Genomic DNA, 17,733 nt, shown 5'->3' on the forward strand with positions numbered 1-17,733 from the left:
CCACGGCCGATGGTTACTGACCGCGGAAATCGCGCAGAAAACATAGCAAGCAAAGATGTCCACATATATGCGGGTGAACTTGAAACAGAGCATCAATGATAAAATTATGGAAAATTACAGCTTTAGACGATCGATCTCGATCACAATAAATACAGTTGTTTGATCGGTGCCCGGGACGGGTACTCCTGATATTTTTTCATACGGGGACCCCCGGTGTTACGTGCAATTTTAGTCGAAAACAACCCATGTATATCCAAAATAATTCGTCCCATTTTTAGGGATTTGCTTGACAGAAACGGGGAATTTTCACCTTTATTCTGTTGCATAAGAAGATTTTCGCCTCAGCCTGAGCATGGGACATTTGCTTTGTTATCGATCAATGTGTAGGGTTATTTCGGATAAAAAATCGAACCATATTTAGGGATTTTTTCTTGAAAAAGTGACCCATTCGGGCGGCGCATATTTTCATGAATTTAAACCCCCGAATTAGGATCAAATCGTGTCCAAGGGAAAATATACTCAAATTCTGAATCTGGAAACATGTGTGTGACAAATCGACAGAAGATGGAAAGTACCTGCGAGCATCATGACGTCGATGTTAGCACGGGTGCTGCATGAGACATAGACGACGCAACTGAACATTTGTATAGAAATATAGTATCTAAAAATCGTCTCCGATGATAATGATATCTGGTAAGCACTTCCTAGGAAGGTAAAATCAACGTCCGCAGTGACTGCCCCCTAGTTTTGATGAATGGGGCACAAATGCCCTTTTCAATAACATGCAGAGAAAACACTAGTTATTCTTCAACCAAAGTCCACAAGGCCGATTGCTACCACGATATATCGACATGATAACAATTTTACATTTCATAAAACAAAGCGAACTTATTGCAACAGTTACGTCAAGGTGCACGATCCGTCCTTTTATATTATACACCAGATGCAGAGCTGGGAGAAGGGCTGCAAATTGTTTTGAAAGGTACCATTTTACGACAGGCATGGAAAACTCATTGTCATCCTACACCGTAGGTCCAAGTGTCGCAAAAATTCTACGTCTTTTAAGGTTTTACGGTACCATGAACTGATCGTCTTTAGCAACATTGGGTGTCCAACTTTTCAAAGTCGTAATTATTTTAAGCTTTCAAAGGGCCATGGGACCTAGCAGTCGTTTTGGCAGAGCTGTTTGATCAGAAATTATGCATTCATTTCTAATAGTGGCGACGTGTGTCATTAATGTCGTTGGCAATTTATCCATGCTCGGTATAGATCCCGTGATTTCGATGGCACTACAAATATCCGCTTTTGTTATGCGTATTTTTCCTACGTCACTGGAAATCTCGCTACTAAAATCTTGCAGCGACAGCATTACTGTCTGATAAACCATTTAAACTCACAAATGAAAACCAAAGCCAAAAAATGGAGTCAGTTTGAAAACGTGAGAATGAACGGCTCTGGTAGAGGGACTGTGGCTCTACTACGTACATTTTTTCCCGACATGTGTGAGTACATGTAAATCAAAATCATTTGAAGTGATAGAGAGTTGTAGTCATTGTCAGGCCTGACACGGTCACGTTACAATTAGCAGGGGAACACTCACTAGATGACAATTATTGTAATATTCTATCACCAAAATCGATCCATTCTAATGCTAGATTCTGCATAAGGAGACTGATACAGAACTGAACATTGCAAGCACAATGTTATTGTCGCAAAACAATATATTTTCCGACATTGTCAAATCCCCCACTGTCTGGCGTACCGTAGCAATCAAATTCACAGTCTGCCCGAATACGACAACAGTGGTTTGTAGTGTGTTATCGGGGTAATATAGAAAACTTGAGTTATTTGGTATACGTAGTAAAGTTGTAGCATGGAGGTAGCAGAGAGGATCGCCACGTTCGACCTACATGTTAGTTGCATTTTCACATCTTCCATAATTATGGTTGTAGTAAAATTAAATTGAATAACCTGTGTTAGTATTATATGTGTGCTTTAATTATCACTTGCCCATGATATGGGTCTCAGCAGAAGTTGGCCAAAGAGTCTTCAACTTTACCCGGAAAGCACTCTCTCCCCAGATCACATCCAGAGCCTTCACTAATGACTACACCGTCCTGACAAATAAAATCTCTGTTTTCTCTAAGGTGTAGCCAACAATGAAAGTGCTTCCAAAGGAAACCTCTTCATGACAAAAGTAATGCATCAAATAAGACCAAAAATATGAACGGGTTAATTTAAAGTCCACTGGGTGATTTCAAAGCTGTTCATAATTGGCTAAGTTACTGAAATGCACATACCCTCTAAAATTCATACTTGCATTTGGCCTTCTTGTACTTTGATCAATTTAACCTCCAGCCAAGGTAGAGTATGGAAACTCATCTGTCCCATGAAACCCCCTCCAATGGGTAAAATTGTGATTTTCCCTCGCTTGTAAAATTGTAGAACCAAACTATCAGTGACTACAAGCATACACACACAGACAGACAATGCTTTAACAAATTGATTTCAAATGATTTCTTTATTCAGTTTAAAGACATCAAACCAATGTAATTACAATAGAACCATTAGTTATCATACATATACATACATGTATACACACATTTGTACAGACAACTAGACAAAATCTGTGATAGAATTGTTTTGAATTATGGCTCTATGCATAGACAAAGTCCAGCCCTGAGCCAATTGACCGATAGGCACACTGGGTATGAAGGAACGAATTACACAAAAAAATTCAGAAAACTTGACTTTAACTGTCCTACTGATGTACTGGGGCGAGTGGCACAATGACGGTGACATGTTCACCTTGTGATCGACAGTAATTGAACTTTATTTTGTGTCTCACTGAAATGCAATACCCCATAAGACGCTGTATTGGAATGAACGAAGCCCCTTCAACAGATTCAAAATCTGTGCCCCAAACTTGGGCATGTATACCATAATAAGCATGCATGGGATGCTTTTTAAACCACAAAACTTGTGCAAGGATGTGTGATTTCCTTTGCCTCTTGTTAGCAGTGTCACACAACATGACCTCACTTCTGACAATTTTGGTAATGATCCCTGGCCTAGGCTGTGCACCCATATCTATTTGGAGTGCTCCATTCAAATACTCATCACCAACCCACTTTGCATATATACATGATGAAGTCTCACCTCTAGAATAATTAGTACAGTATACATTGTTAAAAAATTTAACTCTCTTATAACACTCTGCAAGTTGTAATACCACACAACGATGCAATGGATACAACTTAGCATACATCTCATGAAGTGACCATGCATCATATTCATCAAAATCATATGTACACACTGGTGGTAATGTTACTACATTAAGGTCTTCTGTGAAAGTACAAATACTAATATCATCTGTTGTGCAGTTCAAATACACAGAATGGTCAGGTTCCTTCACATGTGTTTCAGATAATGTACCCCTACATCTATCATAATCAAGCAATTTCTGCATTTCACTGAATTCTCTAGGAAAACTGGCATCAGACACCTGTTGACCCTGAAGAAACTTACGCATTAATTGAACTGTTATGGAATGGTTATTGTTGGGATAAGAACCAAGGATGCCATTGAATCGTTCAAAGCTAAAACACCAAAATCCATAGACTGGCCCAAAATTTGAAATGGACTCCATCAAATGCATATGCAGATGCATGTTCATTGTACATTTGTCTTTACCATAAAGTGATGTAAAAGTTTTACAGAAGTCAATCAGTAGTTCATGTGCTTTATTCATATCTTCAAATGATATCTTTCTGACACAGATCAGCCGACAAGCTTCCACAAATAGTTGCCAGCACTCAAAGTGTTCACCAGGAATGACATCTTTCAGAGCAAAGCTGGAAAACACACAAACCCAGTTCTTCCACTGATCAGCCGTGAAACCAGAGAAACCAGATGCTATCTTATTTGGAATGCGTCCGATATTTGTTGGCACTCTTATACTGTCTACTCTGTCTTGGATTGTGGCCATTTTTTCATCATTTATTATTTTAAGTTCCTTCCATGTCTTGATTACGTGTTTGGCAGTTCCAAGCAGCAAGTTGTGCATAGCCCGTACGAAAGCTACAAGGTTGCCCAAACAAACTGCAACGTAGTGTAGACTTTGTGACATCCTTGATAAACCTGCCTGATACTGACTTAGAAGTTGCCCATCTTTGTAACAACCCTCACATGATATCTACAAGAATCTGGCTACCTTGTGCAATCCTTGTACAAAGTCCATCTTGCTTGTATGATATTCAGGCAGGGCGTATAGAGATTACATAAGGATGTGTGAGCCTTGTAGTAAGTCCATAATATAAGATTACCAGTGAGCTGGCAAAATGTTAATCATGACAACATTGATACTGAGATATTTCAATTGGAAAACAATTGTTTGTAGTTTTTTCTAATTTCTGAAATATTCTGTCTTTTGTAACAAACACAATTACATTTTAAGCAAAAAAAAAATACTTATTACGAAGTAACAGTTCACTTTTTATCCAGTGATATTCATTAACCTATAGTTGCAGCAAATTATTTTTATCAAAAAATGTATTTTTTTTCAGAAACATAAAATTGACTGTCATGCTACAGAAATATTTTGAGATCTTTTTGTTATATTTTGAACAGGGGTATTTTAATACTGAACCATATTTTAAGGCATTTAAACTCCATTCAGATGATTGCTACCTTCAATACAGATTCATTAGTTTTACAAAACTTGGCTGTTCAAGTCCCTTTCACATGTATTTGGAAATTTACTTCTAAGCTGATCGGGGCTCATCTGCACCTGTTTACATAACATACACTTTTACCTTATACCACTGACGGGAATAACAAATGTGTTTCAACCACAGCAAAGTTTACATTTTATAGCTACATTCACCAATGTTACACTTGTCACAGTAATTTGAAGATACTGGAAGAAAAACACCACACCTGACCAAAGCAACTTCTACAACATGAGACCTGCAGACTGCCATTATTGTTTACATCAAATTCAAGACTAAAAGTCCAGTGGCCCGATGATGTCATACATCATGTGAATGTTTCTTACTGATTGGCCCGAATGAAACATGTGATATGCCTGTTATCTCTGGTGCCAAATCAACTACCGGTACATGAACAAAACAACTACAATCAACCTGATCAATCTGGATGACATCAGCAATCATATGAATGTTTCTTACTGATTGGTCCAAATGAAACACGTGATGTGCTCTGCTATCTTTGGTGGCAAATCAAATATATGAACTGAACAAAGTTACCGTTGAAATATACTACATCTAGGCTCTGCTGCGTTAAATACTACTTCATTGTTATAATTTGATAATATTTTCTCATTGACTGATATTTATTTGGCTTTGAACAAGTTTGCTCTCGTGTATTGGTGAATTGAAGAAACATGGAGTATTCAGACTGTTTCTTTCATCATTGTCACTGAGGACAAATGTATAAAGGTCGGGGAAAAATACCGGTACAGCATCGCATGGAAGTTTGGTGGTAATTTAAACAGCGTTATTTTCGCGCCATAGCAAAGAAATTAGGTAAGTGTTGTCTTCTGCAATTTCCCTTTATAGAGATAGCTTTAAGGTTGCAGTATTGGCTGGGTTTTGGAGAACTGTTTACACATTTAATCAAATGAATTAAACAACAATTGACCCCATCAGTGATCATGCAGTGTCTCTATAATCATATTCTGTGCCCAGTATTTCCGAAAACCTCAGGTTGGCAGTGCAAGAGCAGTGCAGTCTTGTGTTAAATACATTACACTCGATAATGAACGGGAATAAAATCCCATGTACATTTTCACCTATTGACAGTGGTTGTAGGGCTTCAGTAACATCAGATCATTGTGAAGGTCAGCTTACAATTCTCTACATTTCAAGCATGATCATTTCTTTCATATTTTCTGAATGTTGCGTTAAGTAGTATGGTTGTGTGTCTTCAAAATTTCATCATGCAGAAAACTTTCTGCACGTCATGAGTGAATTATATATTTCTCAACGTAATTTATACCATTGTACGGTACTTTGTGAGGTGAGGAATTATCTCCTTCCAAATCTGAGAAGGCATATCCACCCGGTATTATGTAACAGTCACCTACAAACTAACCTTGCATTTATGACTGCTCGTCTACAGTTGTGAAGTGAAATGACTGTCAGCTTACTATTGTAAACTTCAAAGAAAAAAGATTTCTATTTATCATTTTTGTTAACTTGTGAAAAATGCTCTGTCTTTATTTTTTAATAAAAAACCAATTGAGCCATGATGAATTTTGAAAATAAATAATCTTGGTAGTAATTAAAAATCTTTCAGACTGTGTATATTATTGCAACACTATGAAGACCTAGAGGGAAGGTTGGTTTAAATATGCGTGGTTGTTTGTGAAAACCTGACCAAAAAATTGTGCTCATTTAATTACCATGGGGACTGCTAGTTGTATTGTAAATTCTTTCCACTGCAAAAAATTTTAGGACTCTGACACTTGAAGACTGTTTTTTTTAAATTATCAAGGTTTTATGTTTCATGCATGATTTCAATTTTTTTCAGGAGACAGGAAAACTCTGAATGAGGCAACCTCAAACAGCAATGAATCAATGTCACACATGGGCAGAGGTCGAAGGTCACCAAAACCAAACCAGTAATACACCAATCAAGGAATCACACTGCCTGTGAAAACTGGTAAGAAATGGAGTGCAAAAGGCCAAAGTAAAATCATGAAGCCCAAGAAACAGTGCAAGTCACCACATCGCAAACGCCTTTGAAAGAAATACTGCAGCCACCACTAAGGATAGGCAGTGGCAGAATTCTGGATATCATGGTTTAAAAGTTGAAATAACAGGATCGATAAATGGTATGTATATTGCAACTTTTAATTTATGTTCATCAATAACAGCTGCTTTATTGATCAAACAAAATTTTGTATCAATCAGGGTCATTGTACATGTAGATCTAGACAAGGGGACCAATTTCGTGGGGTTCTAATGCAATGTATGAATATTAATAGGCATAGTAAGTTCAACTATTTTCAAATTTTAAACAAACGGTGGCTGTAGTCAAGATGAAAAAGCAGAGGTTCTTCCTTGTACTCCTGCACTGGACAAAGGTTTTATTACTCATCATTTACGTTCCAAATTTCTGTCGTTTCAGCTTTCATCCACAAAAAATATCAAACTGACAGACTCAGTGTACCAAATTTCAACGATGTCATCAACGATTAATGTGCTCAAGCAAGACAATGCAGAAAGAGAAAAACAGATAAATTCGAGCCATAATTCCACTGAGGAAAAATTTCAGTAATTTGTAGATCTATGGGGACTTTTGACGCTACTGTACCGTGTGTTTTATTTCAGTCAATTTGACTTCAATCATGACAAGCTACATCACTGGCACAATATGTGCTTGCTTTGCATAATTCACTGTTTTTGTCTACAATTTTGTGCTGTCATAATAACTTCTAGCTTACTTAGACTTAAATGAGTTGCTTTGTAATGATAGGTTTTTTAACTAACGAGAAAAGCACTGTTTTTATGCTTTGTATTCATTTTTTTATTTGCAAAGGTATTTACATTACAGTTATACTGCCACAAATTTTTGATATTGCAGTTGCATAGTTTACATGAAGAAATATTTTTGTAGCTGACAATGATATGATAGTAAGATATTAAGAATCTGATCCAAAGACCAACCTAATATAGTTCAACCTAATGTTGAGAACTGTATGACATTGATAGTTAGAATTCTGAGTTTAATTTCTAAAATTAATATAATTATGAAATAGAGGCATCTCAAATTTTACCAGGAACATAGAAACAAGTGCATGCAACAAATACCTAAATTATAGTAATTTTTATGATGAAGAAGGCTTCATAATTTTTATACATTGGGCGTTTTACATTCACAAAATGTAATTGCTGTTACCAAACTCGTGTTTCAAAAACGAGACAAGTATGATTAACCTTTCCTATTAACAATAATTTTTACATTTCCATGATGTAATCAATATAAACCTATCCTTCACTTTATAATGAACTTCATTCATACATATATATTTATCATGTGTAAAAGGAAAGTATGTCAGGTTTTTTCATGTATTGACAAGTTGGTCCTGAATATCCTTCACTTTTGAGCATATTGTAAGGATGGACAATTTACAAAAGTTATTTCAATTTCAATATAAGCTTGTCTCTCATTTTTGTAGTGTTATTCACGTACACTGCTATTTCCTTTTCATTTTAGAAATAAATAAGTTCTTTCATCCTACATTAGGTTTTATCTGGTTCATGATTAAGAACTTGTACTTGACTGTTGTGGAATGTATGAGTGACACTGTCCCTAAGTGGTAAGACTTTTCAAACATACTTATGCATACACCTGTGCAGTATTAATGTGCAAGTATAACCATCACTACAGTTTGGTAAAGGAAAGAAGATGAGGATGCACTTGTGATGGTTCAATATACTGCTAAAATGCTTGCAGGAATATTGGTATTATCCCCAAATTAATGGAAAGGGGGGGGGGGGGGAGTAGGATATGTAAAGCTGTTATGTAACATTATCCAATCTATGTACAAAGATTGCCATAAGCGATAAGGGGGAGTCTCCAAGGTTCAGACAGGGTAAAGTCTACAAGCTTCTGACAAAGTTGGCACCAGTTCTAGCCATTCCCATGTCAACAATGAATACCAACCTTGAATACCATTCTAGTAACCTCCTTGTAACAAAGTTGTAAGACAAATAATGTTGCAAACTTGCACCATTATCTTGTCACAACCTGGTAGCTTCGTACGGGGGGGTCCACAACATGGAAACGCACTGGTTGAAAGTAGTTCAAAAAGTTCAGTTGAGTCCACCTTGCTCCATACTCCCTCTCTGTGACTGCTTGCTCTGCAGGAGTCTTTGCATTCAAACACTGGTATGCATAACTCTTGTGATCCATGTCACTACGGATTGGGTAGTCCTCTACATGGAAGTCGCTGTAGTCTGCCTTCTCACCAAATGCTTCCCTTGAAAATGTTTGTAAACACTTGCTGCATCCTAAATTTGAGAGAAAAACGATACAACGTGTCAACCACATTCTTAACAGCAACAAAGAAAAAAAGGCTCAGACTAACTTCTATGAAAATATTAACATGGCAGGCAAGTCTGCTTATTTGGTAGCAGCAGACTTACAAGTTTCATTAATTCAGGCAAAAATCTTCATACCAAAAACAATTTCTTTTTCCCTCACATTTTGCAGTTGAGAAGCAGGCAGTGAAACCATAAATTTCACAAAATTTAACTAGTCACTGGCATTGGTAGGCTAGTGAAACCTAAGGCTGGGCAAAAATTGTTTTGGCTACTAGCCCAGGGGGCTACTGACTCAAAATTTTTTTGCTCACCCCTGACAACACAATACAAAACTAAAGGATTCATCAAAAGTTAAAGCAATCAAATTTGTTTGGTTTTAGGGTGTACCATCATCTTTGCGTTGATCACTGCTATGTGGTTGGGGAAGAACAATGTAAATACAGGTTGTCTAGTTTGTTTCTCACTGTCACAGCGACATGACCCTGTATTCTGGCATCGCTGAGATTCTCAGAAAAAAATATTCTTTATTTGTGACAGACTCAGCGTTCTGGTAGGGAAATATACATATGTATGGCATTGTATCATTTCCTAGTTTCAGCAAAAATTGCCAAGTTGGTGAATCAGTATTTTTTATTCCTTTCTTCCTCCTCTGACTACAGACAGAGCTATATTTTTTTGGCCTTGCGATGTGAAAAATAAATGAAAATGCCACCCTAAGCCAAGTGAAAATGTTTTTGCAAAAGAAATGAAGAACCCAACTTTGCCTGTGTAATGCATAAACATATTATTGTGCAATGGCATGAGAATGAGTCAAAGGAACAGATTTCTGACCTCATTATTCTTTAAAATCATTAATTTTCACTGGCGTTTAATTGTCACTGTTTTGAAGATTGAAGCATTTTCACAAGGTTTCAACTTGATAGATTTGGCAAAAATACAATGATATCTATTGTAATTTCCCATCTCCACTGGGATTTAGTTTTACAGTTTAAGCCTAAACATAGAAATAGCAAAATACAAGGAGAATTGTTAATGATTTTACAGTATCCTTTTTGTACTTCAACACACCTACAAATATAGCATATTTACCTCTGAAAGCTCCATGTCCAACAAATCCACCACATTTTCGAGTTGCTGGTATATCACTCGCTATGCACATGAGTAACGCTCTGTAAATGTTTCCTAGCTTCGAATTATCTTTCATCTTCACTCCTACTGCAAGTTCCTGCAATTCGTTGACCAAGGGCTCGAGATATGAATTTATATTTTTTTTGGGTTCATTTGGTCCAGGTAGCAAGCCAACCAGTATAAGGTTCTCTGGCATGAATCGTTCTTGTCTTGGGAGGTTGTTGATTACTAAGTACAAAGCACCGACAGAATGTGGTGTATGTTCATATGGTTGAAACCAATCAACATTTAGTGTTAAGCATAAATTAAACTTGCTCTTGAAATATCCTTGACTTTCAAAGTCTTTCCAAACTTGGCCATCATAGATGTCACCCATGTAGTTATCTTGACTATTTCTTGTTTTCCATTTGTTGCACGCATCCACAAATCCTGGTCTGGTGACAAATGTTTTCAAGGATGTTATCAATTTGCGGTAGCAGTACACCTTCTTTGGGTAGAGATATTCCTGTCCATTTTGTCCTTTCACTTTCTTCAGTAGAGCTTCTCCACATGGTCTGCGCTTGGATCGATGAGGATGTTGCGGAAATTCAATGTGCGAACACTTAAGTGATACTTTCTTGCCAGTGGATAGGGTTTTGTAGCAGTTTTCAAAGTGGTAGATACTGTGACATGTTACACAAACAACATACTGAGTAAAATCATCTCGATTAAGCCTAAGAAACTTGCGAATGGTGTAAAGTGTACTTGGTAAATTCTTGCTAAAGTTTACCAAACTGTCAACTTTGAACACCATGGCTATTGTTGCTAACAGTAGTTTCAAAAATGTCACAAGGCGCTGAATACCTCTGTCTGAAACATTGTATATCTTTTGCCATAAAAGAATAAACAGGAACATTGCAGTCATCAGGGAAGAATGCTGGATATGTATGTCGTCATGTTCTTCAGTATTGGTTTCATCCACAGATTCATTCAATTCTGCAACTTCAGATATGTCATCATCTTTCCAGACTTCGGTGTTATCTTCAACTTCATTGGCATCTTCATATTCACTTTCTTCATTGAACACTTTGCAGCTGTCATCATCACTACTCACACACTAGAAAATATAATTACAAGTGATTAGCCAGATGACTACACTTTTGTAAAATTGAAATGCAGAGAAATAGTAAAACCACTACTCAAATGAAAAAATATCCCATCTTGTTTGAGTGTTCTTTTTCCTTCACACACTGCAAGCAAATGTCATCAAAGCTTAAGAGCTATATGTATACATAGGCAAACAATTTGTTACATGTCTGGATCTCTGATGGTATGAGCAAAGACAGACAACAGTTATCACAATTTTCTTATCTTCTCAATTGTTATTTAGGAGTTTCATTTTGGGGCTCTTTAAGACTCTGCAAACAGGATTCAACTAAAGTCCTTGCCTATCTAGCAGTATTTTATATCTGAGTTCCTCCTTTAAACTACAGGGAGCACTGCACTGTACTGTAGATTTCTCATAATTCATTATGGTTTGTGTCCTTGGAGATTCCTCAGTGAAGTCTCCCATATCTCCCATGTGTTGACAAATTCTCAGACTAGTTGTCAAAATTTTGAAAACGCACTTTTTTAAGCACATCATTCTTCTCAATTCTGATTTTAAATGATGTGGAATATTATGCATTATTGAGAGGAGATAGCATTTTTGTACAACTTTCCTCTGATTGTGTCAGAATAATGTGATGCTGGAAAGTAGGGAGAAAGTGGGGAGACTCGTTGCACCTATTTTATGAAACAAAAGGATCTTGATTTTTTCCAAAGGAAGTGAACAAGGAATTTGCATGTGAAGTTTTCTCAGATCAGAGAATGACCCCTTCAGTTCGTCATTACTTGCTGCCCAAAAAGCATGGCATTTGTAGTAACTAAAGAATGTGACTTTATGATTGTTTAGTGGTTGTTTTGAAATTTTCACTGAAATACCGGTATCTAAACGTACATTTAGTATATATTATTTAACAATTATTCTGATGCTACACATTGTTTATATGCAAACTGAAAAAGTTATTAGAAAAGTAACGGTCAATGATACAAATCAAAGAGAATTGTGGGTGATTTTTTGTACTCTACATTGGTCACAAAATTAGGAACTTCCCAATAAAAGCTGGATTATACTAAATCTATGCAAATGTAAAAAAGCCAAGCTACTGATCGGACGTGTGGTGTTTGGTCCCAGAATCCCATAATGTTGCCAGTACAGGTATCAGGCGTTAATTGTCATTGAATCTTGCATATGATGTCTGTGAATATATAGCAACTTAACTGGATTTAAACAAAAAAAGTTTAAAATAAACAAAAAATGTTCCGTTGGTTGTTGGAGTGCACATATGTTTCAAAAGGGGTTCCCTGTATGATCATTTGACCCCTCTTTGCATACGTCACAAAAGTGCCCATCATGATTATTCAAATTTCTCATACAGTCACAGTGGTGCTATAAGAATTCAAAAACTCCCGCCAAGTGTATGCAAGAGGCTCTGTCATCAGTAATCCCCTATTGTGCACCCACAGTCCTGTAACTTCCCGTGTAAGTAAAACAGCATCATTTCTGTATTTCCTGTATGCCCAGAACAGCTACCCTTTTGCAAAAAAATGGGTTATCTCTGACTTTTTTTGCCAAAGTGTTCAGACTGGAAATTACTGATTTAAATTGACCAACCAATTAAATTGTGTGAGATGAACACATGGATTGATGACTGTGGAAAATACCCCTCTTTCAAAAATCTGAGACATATTATTATTGACAGTACACATAATTTTGAACACATTGTTTAAAACAACACAAAGGTGTAAATAAATTTGCTAGGACTAGAATAGACAGAATGTGGAAAAAACTAACCTACTTTTTAAAACTACAAATATGACACAAATCCTTCAGTGTGATTAGACTTACTTTGTTATTTACAGTTCCTCCCATGGAGCCATCATCTTGATCGCTTTCACTTGTACATAAATCACTTAAATCACTTTCTTCAAATTCTTTCTGTAAACTAGAAAAAGATGTATGATAGTTTTGAGTATAGCCATAAAAAAGTTGTGATGACTGTCCCACTTAAAACTGTGTTTCTGCTTGCAATCTACCAGTGTGAGATCTGAACACTGCACTTCATATATAATTGAGAGTTAACGTGACAAAAAATTGCCTAAAAGAATGATTTTGCATTGTTCACAACATTTGCATATTTTTGACACTGGCATATTCATTTGAACCAATTTACATCTCCATCCTGTGATGCACCTACACACCATATACCAAGATGGTAGTTGCTGAGGTTTTCAAGACAGACAGACATGTTTGCTAGCTTACAAAATAACGTCAATTGCCATAAACAATGTAAACATATTACATATGAAAGGTAAAAATTACCACCATCTGAATAATAGCTGTATAAGCACAATGTCATTGTCACTTACACTGCATGCCACAGCGTTAATACTACTGGGTATATTGAATTTAACCATGTAAAAGCAAGTGAATGACAATTAATTTCTAAAACTGCAGTATTTTCAGCAAAATTCAGATATGATCAACTAATTCAACATGTCACTACACATTTCCAATCAATGAACTTGATTCAAGTTTACGAATCAAATTGTTTTGTGAATTTAAAACACTTCATCAAGAGATTACGTACATGTTCACTACATAAAGACTCCTGGATTGCCGTTATTTTACTTTGAGATAATGCAACTCAGATACACATGTAAACTACAGTTGGTTTGCTTGGTCTGACTTTTGTTTATCAGAAAAGCCTTGTCCTGCTCATGAAAACACCCTCTTTTTATGCTTCTATACCCATGATTTTATCAACAGAAAAGACCTAAACAAGAGATGGCAATGAGTGTTCTGCACACACATATCTACTAGTCAGCTAATATTGTGGTTGATGTACAGATTTTTCACATAACACTGCTGAAGTTTTTGCTTTATCTGGTAGATCAGAAGAAATTTATGTACATCTATTATGAGTATTTCTTATTGTGTCATTATACATCAGCTAGCAATCAGGCAATAAATTGCTTGTGATCCAGTTTTTCAATAATTTGTTGTCAAGTGTTGAGTGAAAGTGATTGATTAGTTATCATTTTCTATTGTGATGGCTGGCATATTTTAACATTATTCCACATCAAAACATTGTGTATATAATTTTTGGTGAGGTATATTTAATTACAATGTACCTCGCCATGTTGATGGACAATTGGAAACCGAGACAAAATTTCCAGTGTATGTGTATGTTGTGAGAAAAGTAGATGTGCATCCAAATTTTCAAACATATGCATGCCACCATTACTTTATTATTCAAGAATTCAAGTTTGTTCATTACAAGTCTTACCTTTTTGTTTCTGATAATGGTTCACCATTGTCATTGTAATGGATCACAACATCATCTGGTCTCTGTTCAAATATGTCTGAAATTGAAACCATGGCAAGAAAGTTTTTGTTTACATGCATGTACAATCAAATATGTGCATTTTTTGTTGGGGTACTTTGTTCCGCTTGCATAAGTTGTACAGGCTGTTTCAATGTTTACCTTTCAGTTTGTTTGTTTGTTGGTTGATTCATGCACAGTCCCTCCACAAAAGTTGAGGGACCATGGTCAGGGCTAGCAAGGCCCTTATGAAAATTGTCTGTAGAAATTCTATTGAAATTGATGACAAAATTCAATTTAAGTGATATAGAATTTCTACAGAAATTCCACTGAACCTATATCGAAATTAACGGAGTTAAATTGAGTTTTGGCCCCCTTTTTCTGTAGAAATTCAACAGAATTTCTGTATCTTTTCTGTAGAATTTACAGAATTTCTATGTAAATTCAATACACGTTCTACAGTATATCTGTAGCACTATATTGAATTTCTACCACATTCTACAGAATTTTTATGTAGAATTTCTGTAGAACTATATTTAATTTCTGCACTCTTTTACAGAAGTTTGTTTGTCTTATACGAGTTCAATCTCTTAGAAAGTATGACAACAATATGTGTTAAACTTTTATTAAGTAAGGAATACCACCTTATGATATTGCCATAGATACCAATGCAATGAATTACTGCAAAACTCACGAAAAATCAGTCAGCAAGTAAATTATAAACATGTAGTTTATTTCTAAAAGAATTATGATTAACAATCGATCAAAACTTGATGAAACATACAGGGACTACAAAATATAAAGCAACCTACACATATGAATGCAAGGCCTACCTCTCCAGTCTAGCAGTTTTGACCTCAGCCAAGTGCATAATTAAAGTGTTGTGTATCTTAACTCACGTAAATTTCAGTTGATGCTGCAATGTGGATCCTTACAGTTGTGACATATTAGTGAGCTCCCTTCTCCATAACACTGTTAGAATCTTGCTAATGGACCTTGGATCCTAATTTTCCATGGAATTTGGAGTTGAACTTTAGTACTTTTCATAAGAGCCATGTGCACTGTTGACTGCCTCAAGTTCAAATGAATAATGCGTGGCTACACTATTATGTAATCAGCCCATTGTAAAGGCAGGAAACTATTTGCATAACAAAGGAATGGCACAGGTCAGCTCACTTGACCTAGCATCGAACAAAGAGAGTCTGGTTGGTCTGTGTACAGTCATGAAATCTACAAAGCAATGGCAAGGTACAATTGAAACTGTATACATTTCCTGGCACGTGTGTGTAAATGAAAATAGCTTTTCAGAATTAAAGGGTACACGAGAATGTGCTTAGAACTCTCCATAGGTAAATGTCACTACCGTTTCCATATTGAAACCAGCTATATATATGTCACTGAGTTCTTATCAAAGCTCATGCCAACATGCAAAACATGAACTTAAGTCTGAAACAGTGTAAACTGTGGGAAAAAAAAACAGAAAAAAATTTCCACAAAAGCTATGGAACCGAAAAATTCCATAAAAATATGTTTAATTTCTGCAGATTTTCTACAGAAAATTGTCAGCAAACTTCAATAGAATTTAAAGTTTCTATACACATTAAAATTCTATAAAATTTAAATTTTTCTACAGAATTGTATTGAAAATTTTCAATTGAATTTCAATAGAAGCATATTTCCATCAGATTTCCATAAAATATACAGAATTTCTATAGAATATCAGAGTTCAATAGAATATCTACAGACTATTTTTTCGTAAGGGGGATAGAAACCTACAGAAAGTGGTGCAACAATAAGTAGATCAATAAATTAAATATACAGCGGACATAAACACATAATTATTCATCTACGTTTGCATTGTTTGTCATCTCAGTCTGATGTCACGTCACATCATCACATGTACATATACGTAACTTTGGCTTCTCATAATGACATCACCCTAGCCCTGTGTACAATGCTGTGTGAGTGTGTCCAAGCATTATGCAGCCTAAAACTGTCTAAGGCTGCAATCACAAAAAAGTGGGGGAAGGGGAGCCTGGAGGAATGGGGGGGGGGGATTTGACCCTAATTTAAATGAAAAAATGAGTAAGTATATGGAACTATTTAATTTTACCTAATTTACCTTTCCTACACCAAAATTTTCAGAGATTCAAACGTTTATTTGATGGAATATTTTCACCTCCTAGTATTGTCATCATTTTAAAACTTATAAATAGCATCTGATGTAGCTACGAATTCATAATTTGTGTACAATACTCTCTAATGACAATCGTTTTATGTGCTCTTCATGGCAAGATCGGAAGTCCACTGATATCTTGAAATGTGAATCAATTTAAGAACTTGCCTTAGGAATTATTGCTAATAATAAGTAGTGTTGAACATCTGTGAATAGAACTGCCAATATGTTTAGTGTTGCTTTGATGTATCCCTTATAAATATGTGGCTATATTTTTTTTCGGGGGGAGGGGCTTGGAAATTTTGTACCATATAACCTGGGGGACTTGAACATTTTGAGGGTATCGAGGAGGAATGTGGAAAAGTAAGATTTCCAAACAGCGATTCCTACAGCTCCCCCCCCCCCCCCCGCCCCCCATTTTCCGTTATTTGTGAACACAGCCAGCATAGGCCAGAACACGCAGCATCGGACGCGGACGCAGGGCCAACTGCACCCAAGTTTTGATCTACGAACGTGAATCACTGAATGAGGAAGGTGATCTACGAAAGATTTCCGTGCAATGGAATATTGCATAAAAATGAAACGTGGAAAATAAGGCAAATACTTAATTTGTTTCTGGTACATAAAGGTCACGTGACCATGGCGTAACCACGCACTACAATAATTTTGGTAATGAAAGGGGGGATCGTTCTCACCTGCTTTACCACTCTGCACGGCCCGTTTTCCATTCTCGTCTACCCAGTAACCGTACCGATCGAAATAACTTCTCCTGTGTGTGTAATACGCGGACTTTTCTAAGAACTTCGAGCAATGCCCACATTTTCTCGGCCATGAACCACGGATATATGATTCTGACATTTCTGGAAAAGTTGTCAACACCTCAAAAATCACGCACAGGAAGTGTGGCACTTGACCTCAAGTCTCCTTAAGTTACCCCGTTTTAGCGTAGACT

The 17,733-nt window shown here is 36.3% G+C and overlaps 1 protein-coding gene and 1 long non-coding RNA gene across 3 annotated transcripts in view; one reads left to right on the forward strand and one right to left on the reverse strand.

Moving 5' to 3' along the window:
- LOC139139579 (uncharacterized) overlaps window positions 1–17,733 on the forward strand; it is a 78,035-nt gene that overhangs the window by 24,164 nt on the left and 36,138 nt on the right. The gene's annotated exons all lie outside the window — the stretch shown is intronic.
- LOC139139907 (uncharacterized) lies at window positions 8,746–17,729 on the reverse strand. Of its 2 annotated transcripts, none has more exons than XM_070708869.1 (5): window positions 17,477–17,729; window positions 14,570–14,645; window positions 13,129–13,225; window positions 10,161–11,295; window positions 8,746–9,038 (listed from the first exon to the last, which is right to left on the reverse strand). In XM_070708869.1, the coding sequence occupies exons 1-5, from the start codon at window positions 17,637–17,639 to the stop codon at window positions 8,761–8,763; spliced, it is 1,749 nt and encodes a 582-aa protein (XP_070564970.1). In that variant the 5' UTR covers window positions 17,640–17,729; the 3' UTR covers window positions 8,746–8,760. The 2 variants fall into 2 exon arrangements, with proteins under 2 accessions (XP_070564970.1, XP_070564971.1); XM_070708870.1 differs by having other exon boundaries at window positions 13,129–13,218; window positions 17,477–17,545.

This window comes from Ptychodera flava, chromosome 9, assembly GCF_041260155.1.
Source record: "Ptychodera flava strain L36383 chromosome 9, AS_Pfla_20210202, whole genome shotgun sequence".
NCBI classification, from domain to species: domain Eukaryota; kingdom Metazoa; phylum Hemichordata; class Enteropneusta; family Ptychoderidae; genus Ptychodera; species Ptychodera flava.

Excerpts from the sequence above, each read along its gene's own strand:
- LOC139139907 (XM_070708869.1), bottom strand. The coding sequence starts at position 17,639 with ATGTCAGAATCATATATCCGTGGTTCATGGCCGAGAAAATGTGGGCAT. Across the intron at positions 13,226-14,569 it reads CCATTATCAGAAACAAAAAG|TTTACAGAAAGAATTTGAAG; the intron begins GTAAGACTTGTA and ends ATCTTTTTCTAG. Across the intron at positions 11,296-13,128 it reads GAGGAACTGTAAATAACAAA|TGTGTGAGTAGTGATGATGA; the intron begins GTAAGTCTAATC and ends TATATTTTCTAG.